Here is a 12,327-nt window from a genome sequence, read left to right on the forward strand (position 1 = left end):
CTAAAAGCATGTTTACTAAATATCAGATAATAAATAAAAAACTCGTCTTCAGTAAAACATCAAAAGTACTGTTACTTGCAATAGACTGAAATATTTGTACTCTAGTTTAGTCAGGATTTAAATGCCTTTAAAGAAGAAAACATTGAATTATGAGTCTTTTAAATATGTTTGCAATTCATACATATTCCTATATCTAAATGATATTAACAGTTCTTTGGTTCATTAGTGTCACCCAGTTTTGGCTGCATTTTGTTATACTGTAAATCTACGTCAAGCAAGCAAACAAACAAACCAGGACTTCTGAAAGCGGAAGGTCATAAAAATGGCACATTTATTGCTACAGACGGTCGTGTACATGAAATCATTACAGGATGAGAACAAACAGGTGAAGATGGAGGATGAACTTTAGAGAAAACGACACTCTTGCACAAAACCTGCTCAGACACTGTCTGAAATTACCACATAAAACAAATTAAAAAAGACACACACACACACACACACACTGCGACACACCCAAGACAGGACGTGTAAAGGCCCGTTCACACCAAGTGCTATAACGATATTGTTATAATGATCGTCCACAACACAACTATAACACAAGCCCTGTGAAGCCAACGCGTCTCGATCGCCCCCCGGTGGCTGGTCCCAGTATAGCTCATAAACCCCGCCTCCCCGTGTTATTCAACGGGACGTGAGACCAACTAAACTATTAAATTACACTTCAAATATATTTTTTTCAATGGTGGTTTCTGTCATTTGCTGTCGCTTTATCACGCTGATGTAAGTTCAAGTGTCTGTTTTTAAAATAAGTTTGTTTTTAGTTGCTATAAATTGCTATAAAAACATTGACAGCCAATCAGAATCCATCCGTCTTTAACGAGCGCGAGCATTTAAAGTGACAAACGACAAAACTGCAGCGCATTATTTTAACAAACAGCGATATCGTCGCTAGTGTAGTGTCGTCGTGTGAACGGGCCTTTAGTGTGAGTTTTGATCACGTTTCTCTCGTCAAACACATCAACTCATCCTTCGTCTCCAAACCAACACTTTAAATAGCAAAATAAAGTAAACGTTTCTGAATTATTCAAAAAAAAATCTCTAAAGTGGAACAGTCTTGATTCAGACGTGTGCACCGTTTGAGTAGTTTTCTCATTTTGACATCAACATCACTGGTATAAAAGGATTGCAAATGGTAAAATATACGCCAAATATAGTCAGATTTGAAATGTAGCCTACTTGATTTTTTTTTTTTTTTTTAAGAACAGACTGCACTTGTCTATTTCATAGCAAAAATGCACTAGACAAAAGAAGCTTTATAACAAAAATCCAGGCACTGGTATACACGGTGATTCTCGGATGGTCACGATTCTTCACTTAGTTGCATCACAAGTAACAAGAATAAAAAGGCCACGGTTCATAAATGCTCACCATTACGTCTATAAACATGTTTAAACCACTGCACAACGACGGCAAACAAACACAGAACGGTGAAACCGGCTCGACTTATATTCGTTAGGTGATGTTTCATTCCTCCTGTCTGAGTGTGTTGTGCTTGGACTTGCTCACAATTAAGAAGCTGTTAAATCTAGGATCACATTTGTTATTTTTTTCTCAGCTTTTATGATGTGAAACTGATAAGGAAGACTGGGGATTGCATAATCAGTTGACCTGTTTTCAGAGAATTTCCCTTGAATCATTTTTTTTGCATTGCAGTTTGCATGCGTTAAAAAAAAAAAAAAGAAAAAAAAAGCCAATATAATAAGAAAAAATAACTATTCAAGATATGTTATCTTAAAACAAGTCTTAAAATGTTATGTAGTTTTGCTTCTCAAGTAAATGCATCTTGTTTTAAAGATGAAGCATTTCATAATGACTGTTTTCGAACAAGTTTCCTCTATTTTCCATTGGACACAATCAACTTTGATGTTAAAGTCATTTCAACTTAAATTACATCAAACTGACTTTAAATGGGTTGAATCTTGTAGAACTTATATTTAAAAAAAAGTAGTGCTGGGCAACGATTAATCAAATCCAAAATAAAAGTTTGTGTTTACATAATATATGTGTGTGTAATGTGTATAATTATTTTGTATACATAAACACACACATATGCATGTATATATTTAATAAATATTTGCATGTATATACATAATTTATATTATATATAAATATTTTATATATAAATATCACATTTTTCTTAAATACATACATGCATGTGTGTGTATTTATATATACAAAATAATTATACACAGCACACACATATATTATGTAAACACAAACTTTAATTTTGGATGTGATTAATCGTGAATAATCTTTGCTCAGCACAAAAAAAAAAAAAAAAAAGTTGAAAATGTATCATATATTTTTTCACCCTAAACTCATAATTGTTATGTTTGGCATCACAAATTTCAATTGTAAAGATTTTTTTTTCTTCCTGAAAATAGGATTATATGCTGTGCAACCCTTTCTTGTTGGTTTGTGTGTGATTGACATCCACTTTACTGATGTGAAAAGGTAAGCGAGCTTCATTTGGCAGTGGATATCGAGGATGATTTGAGCGACTCTCTTTATTGAAATCAATGACACGAATAATCACAAAGCGCAGATGTGTCGACCAGCTGCACACGGCAAACACGTTGAGAAATCAGCAAAGACCAGTTGTACGTCGCTGTTTGCGTCAAATAATCTTTATCTCACAATCCTCCATGTGAGGAGCACTTAAATAAACAGAGATGACACTGCCCAGGGTTGCTTTCTGAGAATGGAAAAGATCGCTTACAGTTCAGTTCTGCATTTGACTAAAAAACAAAATCAGTTCATAAAAGCAAGAACAAGTATGTACATTATGAACAACCAAGAGGAAAACATCATCTTTTCCACTGCAATCATAGTAATTCAATTGGCTACAACAACATGATGTGGCACAAGGAGAGAATTAGTCAAACATCTTTAGCACTGGCAAAATACAACTTCAGATGTTCAAAATTTACTGAAGGACGAGAACACTAGCATGTCTGAAGCAATGCAAAAGTACAGATGTACCACACTTTTCAATACTAGGCTTTTGCTGGAGTGTCTTTTTGAACCTGCAAATAAAGTAGAAAAACTGACATTGTGCATGTTGCGGAAAATGTTTAGGCATAATATTTAATATTTATGTATTTGGATTGAATGTAAATTTTCCATGCATTTAGATTACACCGTTTTAACAATAAACTACTAAAAATGAACGCACTGCATATTTGTCAGTCATTCATGATTTCTGCACTCATGGCGTAGTTTATTATTAACTATTTCCATCATTTTAATTTTATTTGAATCATATTTTTTAAATGGATTTATTCAAATTGCTTAGAATCAGGAAATAAAATGTATTTAGTTAAAGGGACTATGTAAGAATGGTCATGTAGGGCCTATTAATCCCTTTTATTGCCACTGTGTGAACAGCTTGTAAGTAAATTTTAAAATGAGACCTTCCCCAAATTCCTAGGTTGTCTATGAAAGCCTGTAGACTGATTTTTTATTACTTGGGACGTTTTTACCAGTGAGTTGCAGAGCTCGTGCAAAAACACATCCACACACATCGCAATGATTCTGAACTGCTGTTTCTCACCGCTGTCTTTTTTGTTGTGTGTTTATCGTGTTATTGAGAGGAAAGCGTATTATTTACATATTTATCTAAACGTCGCTCTCAGCAGCGTCAGGATGTTCGTTAACAGTATATCGATGTAAAGGCATTTCTAACTGGTTTTTACTTCTAAAGCGAAGAATGAAGAAGAACTTTGGGGTGAGTATATCAGGGTCTTGAATGGGTGCTTCTCAATATCCCTCCTCGTCTCCTCCGTCCTATGACCTGGAAACCGATCGAGCTCAGCCATCTTGAAGGACATCGAGGATCTAGGAGGCGAGAATCAAGGAGGCGAGGATCGAGGAGGCGAGGATCTAGGAGGCAAGGAGAGAGGATAAAGAAGTGAGGAGTGAGGATCGAGGAGGCGAGGAGTGAGGATCGAGGAGGCGAGGAGTGAGGATCGAGGAGGCGAGTAGCGAGGAGTGAGGATCGAGGAGGCGAGTATCGAGGAGTGAGGATCGAGGAGGCGAGTATCGAGGAGTGAGGATCGAGGAGGCGAGTAGCGAGGAGTGAGGATCGAGGAGGCGAGTATCGAGGAGTGAGGATCGAGGAGGCGAGTATCGAGGAGGCGAGGATCGAGGAGGCGAGGATCGAGGAGTGAGGATTGAGGAGGAGTATCGAGGAGTGAGGATCGAGGAGTGAGGATCGAGGAGTGAAGATTGAGGAGGCGAGTATCGAGGAGTGAGGATCGAGGAGGCGAGTATCGAGGAGTGAGGATCGAGGAGGCGAGTATCGAGGAGGCGAGGATCGAGGAGGCGAGGATCGAGGAGTGAGGAGGAGTATCGAGGAGTGAGGATCGAGGAGGCGAGTATCAATGAGTGAGGATAGAGAAGTGAGGATTGAGAAGTGAGGATCGAGGAGGCGAGTATCGAGGAGTGAGGATAGAGAAGTGAGGATCGAGGAGGCGAGGATTGAGAAGTGAGGATCGAGGAGGCGAGTATCGAGGAGTGAGGATAGAGAAGTGAGTATCGAGGAGTGAGGATTGAGAAGTGAGGATCGAGGAGGCGAGTATCGAGGAGTGAGGATAGAGAAGTGAGGATCGAGGAGGCGAGGATTGAGAAGTGAGGATCGAGGAGGCGAGGATTGAGAAGTGAGGATCTAGGAGGCGAGGATTGAGAAGTGAGGATCTAGGAGGCGAGGATCTAGGAGGCGAGGATCTAGGAGTGAGGATCGAGGAGGCGAGGATCGAGGAGTGAGGATAGAGAAGTGAGGATCGAGGAGGCGAGTATCGAGGAGTGAGGATAGAGAAGTGAGGATTGAGGAGGCGAGGATCGAGGAGGCGAGGATTGAGAAGTGAGGATCTAGGAGGCGAGGATCGAGAAGGCGAAGATCTAGGAGTGAGGATCGAGGAGGTGAGAATAGAGAAGTGAGGATCGAGGAGGCGAGGATCTAGGATTGAGGATCGAGGAGGTGAGAATAGAGAAGTGAGGATCGAGGAGGCGAGGATCTAGGAGGCGAGGATCGGTCACAATAATTTTAATTTATACTTTTCCTTTGCAGTTTATGTAAACCACACATCTCACATATTCCAACAGGGTATCTTGCTTTATTATTATTTATTATGAATTTCTTAAAATAACCAAACTAATACATTATACAGTATGGGCAGATCCTTTGAGCGAAGCTGATGACACTATGAAGTGATGCTCGAGTGATCAAGTATTTCAATGTATAAATAAGCTTTTATTCGATTCCTCCGTCCTCATTTTCTTCCCTTGCATCCTACAGGAGTGGAGCTGAGACGCGAGGAAAGGAGACGAGGATGCACAAGTAAGAATTGAGAAGCACCCAATGAATCACGTTCAGTCTCTTGTACGTCACGTACGTCACGAGCACCAGCAGGAAGTCACTGGCTGCAGTTCACTTAACGTCCACTGATGTCGCTAATAACAAGGGTTTCTGAATTCTATATAAAATATGGCAAGCTGTGGAACAAGTGATATTGAGTTAGTTAAAATGTATGAGATTGAAACAAATTTGATTTATTGAGGATAAAAATATAAACATGGTTACTTTGCATTAAAAACACATTCAGTTTATTGGTATTATTACAGAAATCTGACTTGTTTCATTTATGTATATGACAGACAAATATGCATAGTTTGTTTGTTAAAACGGCATCATCCAAATGCATGAATTTTTTATATGCAATTCATAGACATCGATCTTAAATTCAGGCCCGAGTATTTTTTGAGTGTGAGGGCATCCGAGTCGTCATTTCAAAGTTGAGTCGAGTCGAGTCGATTCTTTCAGCGATGTGTCACGAGTCTCTTTACAAAAGTCATAACGTAAATTAAGGTCCGATTGTTGACACACGTTAAACGCTAATCAATCACGTCTTGACCAGGCCACATGATCAACGGCAGGGAACGCAGTAAACAAACGTCGTCAGCCCTGCTCGTGACTTCTATTTACACAGAAAATACTCAATTAAAAAATGACAATGAGGATGAGAGAATTATCATATAGCTTTGATTCCCGACCCCCACCACCCACCTTTAGAAAAGAAAAATGTTCCCAGAAATATAAACAAATTTTTTTTTTTTTGCTTTTGTTCTCACTACATTTTCAATGTGACAAGTTTCAACACACAATGAATTTTTTTTCCCCCCCAAAAAAAAGAAAGGAAAAAAACTGATACAACGCATTTCTAAACACAAAATAACAACAGCCTACATGTAAAAATATAACTTTTACATACACAATTTCAAAATAATGGTAAGTTTGCATTTGTTGCATACAATTTACAAATGTCCGTGTTTCCCTTGCCGGCCGCAGCTTTAGCGAGAGCGGCACTTCGGTCCCGTTACGATCGCGCCGCCGACTTTATGAAAAAAATATCACAACAGAGTCACACGTCTCTCTCGGACATCTCCAGAAAGAAAGAAACATCAATCCTCATGAACTCTCCTTTCCGTCGGACTCTCCTTTGTTTATATACTGTATATATTTCTACATTTATATATAGCGATTTTTCTAATAGACTTTATGTCCACTTTCAGTGCCTCCCGTTGATAAAACCACCGCCGATCCTCAAAGATCGCCTGCGGGTTCGTGATCATATTTTTTTTTTTCCTTTTTTGACAGAGAAACCAGTACAGACAAAGAATAGAGAGATAAAAAAAGAGAAAAGCCATTTTACACGTACGACCACACATTTGTACTGAGGACTACAGCGGCTCAACAACAAGCCAGTTTTCATAAAAGCTGATATCTATAATACAATGCTCAATAACGACGTGGTGACAGGTGGGCGGGGCTGTGGGTGGAGCCACGAGGGGGTGGACACACCTTCTAATTACATATAGCCATACAGTACATTAAATACAGTTTATCCCAAAAAAATACTTTTTTTACCTTTTTACTTGTTTTTTTTTTTTTAAATCCCAGGCCGCAAAAAACCTGACTGCATAGACCTAATGACTAACGTTTTCCTAAGCTTGCATCCTAGAAAGTTCTGATAATGTTCTCCTCCAGTTGTGTGATGATATGAGCTCTAAAAGGCACATTGGTTGAAGTTTAGTCATGTTAAAATTGCATCTTCGGGGTCCGGAAGGGCTTGAGGAGAGAAGGAACAAATGAACGAAGAGAGAAATGAGCTAATGAAGCACATCTGACCTCTAAAGTGACGGCGAGGGCTTCGCTGACGGTCCGGTGAAGGAACGTTCTGGCCTCTAAACCTTCTGCTGGTTTCAAAACTGCTTGACGTCCCATGTCAGCTTTTTTTTGTGTGTGTGGGGGGTGGGGGGGGGGGACTAAAATAACATTATTGCGAACGGTTTTGTGAAATTCTACAGCCTAATTCCGTCGTGCGTTTGATTGACAGCCCCTCTCGTCCCAAGGTTCCGATTCGGAATTTTCAGAGTTCTATTCTTCGGCGAGGAGTTCCGTGAGGCACAGCTACAAAAGTTCCACAGTGTGGACAAGATTGCCATTGAAATCAGAGGGCTGGTCTCGAGTCGACCTCCAAACGTCTGTACAACTTCATGATATGTTTGAAGAATCCTCCGTCTGCACCTTTCAAATCTTTTGTGTGTGTGTGTGTGTGTGTGTGTGTGCATAAAAACGTCTTCTTTTTGAACTGGGAATGCTCGGAGGAAGATATGGACAGCCATCCCACGTGACTCTGCCGTGTTTCCGTAATTTACAGTATATATATATATCCGCACAGATGGCGTGAGGAACAGGAACACATAGAAGTTGGTCGGTCAGATGGAAGTTTGATTGATTGGTTGATTGATTGACGGACGTTCAGGGGCAGAGATAACGCTGTCAAAGGAAGTGATCGCTCATCATTTTGATGAATTCTGGCAGCTTTGACCTGATAGAGAGAGAGGGAAGTTAACATATAGAACATATTCATATAGTAAAGATTCGCGAACACGCTAGAAAAGTGGTGATGGAAAAACTATGAGATGGGAGGTATTTCAACGTTTTCACGTTCTCACGCAAACATTTCGGTGCAAAACATTTGCGAGAGAACTAATGCAAAAGCATTAACATAATTTTTCATATAATTGTATTTTTTTCCATAAACGTAGAGTTTCCCATTTAATAATAGATTGTGTAATGAAAAGAAACTCACTACTGTCATGCAAAAAACATAAATACAAATATTTTCATTAATGTAACATTAATGAAAATGATACTTTATGGACACGATGATTTTGTTATATTAAATTCAACAAAATTGAAATGCAATATAAGAAAATATCACACCTAATACTGTTACTTAAAAACTCCCTAGCAATCTCTAATAAATGTGTGTTAATTTTTAGGTTCAAATATAAAAAGTGGATCTCTTTCTAGACACATCAAATCAAACTACAGATTCGACACAATTTAAAGATTTTATATATACTGTGTGTATATATATATATATAAACCCTAAATAATAATATAATGTCATACAAAACAACTTAATAGTCCTAAAAATATGCTTCATATTCTTTATACAAAATATTATTTCTTCGTTATATTTTTCTGTTGATTTTTCGAATATTTAAATAAAACAAAGATTAATGAAGTACAGCAGTGGCTTAAAGTGACTGTTAATAACCCTAAAAGTTCAATTAAACCATCAAAATATGAGGAAAATATTGTATTATATTTTTATAAAAATTGTACTAAATATTTTAAATATTACTTCTTTTATTTTTTTTTAAATATGAGGGAAGAACAAAACACTAATCTTGTAAGGTATTTTATCTGACAAAATTATTTGGCCAAAAAAAAGGCAAACTACAGCTGCAGATTTTTATTTTAATATGCAAAAAATAAGTGCATAGAAAAAGAAAAAGAAAATGACAGGAACATAATGAGTTAATAATTTTTCTTTTTGCATGTTTATAATTTCTTTGTATGATTGTCGGCACAATTTGTCATGTTATCATCACAAATAAAACAATCAAAAAGCACAACTACGCAATATGCTTACAAAATCTTGACATATTTAATAATTTGAATGAAGAGAGATGTCAGTTTTCCATCACTTTTGGCCACTACTGTACATTTTACAAAAACACTATTTCAGTTTTTGTACTTCAACATTTCACATTTAATTCAGAGTTATTTGCCATGTCTTTGTAATTAAATGTGAAATGTACTAGCCATATCTGAGAGAAAATCATTTTTCAGTGCATATTTCATATCAGTTTTTGTGGAACAGCTTTAAATGATTTGATACTGATACATTATCTTTCTTACTTTACAGTACAGGTGACGCTGGAAAAACTAGAATATGGTGCAAAAGATAATTTATTTCAGTAATTCAACTTAAAAGGTGAAACTAATATATTATATAGACTCATTACATGCAGAGTGAGATATTTCAAGCCTTTATTAGGGCCCGAGCACCGATGGTGTGAGGACCCTCTTGGAATTGCTCTGTTTATTATTATTATTAGGGCCCAAGCCTTGAAAAGGCGAAGGCCCTATTGTTTTTCTTGGGATTATTATTTATTATTATTATTATTATTATTATTTTACTACCTTTTGGGCACTTTTGGGGGCCTTAACGTGCTCAAAAACTCTTGAAACTTTGCACAAATGTCAGAACCCGCGGCCATTAGGGCCCGACTGAAGCTGGGACCCGGGCGTGGCAGGGGGGCTCGACAGCGCCCCCTGGAATGGGATTCAAAAACATGTCCATATATCAAACACGCTTGCATGTAATAATATGAAACTCGGTACACATATAGATCTCATCGGGCCGAACAACTTTCGTGCTCTAAGTTTTACGCCAGTCCAACAGGAAGTCGGTTATTATGGGTTGTATGGAAACGCATGTTCTGGCATTTGAAACACTTGTCCTAGAGAATTCATCGGATGACCACGAAACTCGGTGTGCATGAAGTCAAGACATGGAGGATGCTAAATTGCGAGGGGATTTTTGATATCTCGAACGGTTTGGCCGTGGCGAGGAAACAAATTTATGGCGAATATTGGAAACAGGAAGTGTGTTATAACATCCTCATACATTAACTGATCTTGATGAAACTTCAGCAGTGTGTTTGCTGTAAGAGGCCGATCACATGGATGTGACTAATGTGAGTCAAAGTTATAGCGCCACCAACTGGCAGCAGGAAGTGTGTCACTTTCAAAATGCTTTGAAATCACCCTCTTATTTTTACCCGATTTGCTTCAAACTTCATCTGTATAATGTAAACACACGGCAGATGTAGACCTGTGAAAGGATTATTGATATCTTAAATACTGTTGCCATGGCAACGCATCAAACTTTAATATTCTTTTTTAAAGTTTTTGAGACTCTTAGCATACTTGAAATTGCATGAAACTCGACAGACACTTTACATTTATTGCCTAGTACACTTGTGCAAACTTTCAGAAACGGGCGTGGTAAGGGGCTCAGTAGCGCCACCTTTAGTCAAAAATGGGGTATTAGTTTTACCTACAGTAACAAAAATCGGTATCTATATTTATCTCCACGAGCCGGACAACTTTCTAATTTACAGTCATTAGCTCCGACCAACAGGAAGTCAGATATTTTGGTTTGAATGTGATTTGATGGGAATTTTGCCAGTCTCTCTCAGTGTCTGTGTGTGTGAGAGAGGAGGGGGGCTTTATTTTAACCCTTTCTCTGCTGTGTGGGACTTCTCGGGCACTTTTGGGGCCCTTAACGTGCTCGAAAACTCTTGAAACTTTGCACACAGGTCAGAACCTGCGGCCATCAGGGCCGGCCTGAAGCTGGTACCCGGGCGTGGCAGGGGAGCTCAACAGCGCCCCCTTGAACGTGGTCCGAAAACTTGGTCCATATATCAAACACGTTTGCATGTAATAATATGAAACTTGGTACACATATAGATTTAATCGGGCCGAACAACTTTCGTGCTCTAAGTTTTACGCCAGTCCAACAGGAAGTCGGCTATTATGGGTTGTTTAAAAACGAATCCCCCTGGAATTTTATATACTCCTCCAAGAAAAATTATCCTATCGCCACCAAACTCGGTCAACATGAAGTAAAGACATTGAGGACGCTAAATTGCGGACGGATTTTTGATATCTCGAACGGTTTGGTCGTTGCGAGGAAACGAAGTTATGGCGAGAAAAGAAAAACACAATGTGTTATAACGTCTTCATACATTTATTGATCTTGATGAAACTTCAGCAGTGTGTTTGTTGTAAGAGGGCGATCACATGGATGTGACTATTGTGAGTCAAAGTTATAGCGCCACCAACTGGCAGCAGGAAGTGTGTTACTTTCAAGATACTTTTGACTAAAGTGGGGGGGTTATTTTTACCTACAGTCACAAAACTCGGTCTGTATATTGTGCTTATCGATCCGGACAACTTTCTCATTTACAGTCATTAGCTCCGACCAACAGGAAGTCAGATATTTTGGTTTGAATGTGGTTTTGTCTCTCTCTGACAGAGTTCCCCCTGCCATTCTCTCTGTGTGTGTGTGTGTGCGTGTGTGTGTGTGTGTGTGTGTGTGTGTGTGTGTGTCTGTGTGGGGAGGGGAGGGAGGGCACACACACACACATAGACAGCCCCCCCTGTGTGTGTCTGTGTGGGGAGCAGAAAGACTCACACTGATACAAGCTCTAAAGCAGACTTCTTCTCGACAGTCAAAGCGGGGTTACGTTATTGCCCGTCGTGCACAGGAACCCGAAAGGCACCGGGGTGGCGGCTTTTATATATATATATATATATATATATATATATATATATATATATATATATATAAATAAATATAGCTGCAAGCAGCGATGGAGGGCCCAAGCCGGTGGCAGCGCCAGCCCGGTGCCTTTAGTGTAACTAAAGGCACCAGGGTGGCGGTGCCACCGGCTTGGGCCCGTAATCGCTGCTTGCAGCTATATTTAGGGCCCGAGCACCGATGGTGTGAGGACCCTCTTGGAATTGCTCTGTTTATTATTATTATTATTATTATTATTATTATTATTCTTCTCCGCATTTAATCGCATTTTTGAGGGCCTAAACATGCACGAAAACTCACGAAAATTTGCACACGCGTCAGAACCGGCGAAAATTGACATCTGATATGCGTTTCAGAATTGGGCGGGGCAAAATGGCTCGATAGCGCCACCTATAAATGTTCAACGGAGTGCGCCTCCCGCTACGTTTCACGTACGTGTACGAAATTCGGTACATACATGTAATGACCCAATACCTACAAAAAAGTCTCTTGGAGCATAGCCTTAAACACAACAGGAAGTCAG

General features: G+C 39.1%; 1 protein-coding gene across 1 annotated transcript in view; it reads right to left on the reverse strand.

The window, feature by feature from the left end:
* Window positions 1-4,409: 4,409 nt before the first annotated feature.
* LOC306984803 (transcription factor 4-like) overlaps window positions 4,410-12,327 on the reverse strand; it is a gene marked incomplete at its 3' end in the record, with an annotated part of 48,347 nt that continues 40,429 nt past the window's right edge. Inside the window, exon 12 of the mRNA XM_079586508.1 lies at window positions 4,410-7,949. Coding sequence (XP_079442634.1) covers window positions 7,901-7,949 — 49 coding nt within the window. The remainder of the gene's footprint in view (window positions 7,950-12,327) is intronic.

This window comes from Phoxinus phoxinus (genome assembly GCF_949152265.1).
Source record: "Phoxinus phoxinus genome assembly, chromosome: 17".
In the NCBI taxonomy this organism is placed as follows: domain Eukaryota; kingdom Metazoa; phylum Chordata; class Actinopteri; order Cypriniformes; family Leuciscidae; genus Phoxinus; species Phoxinus phoxinus.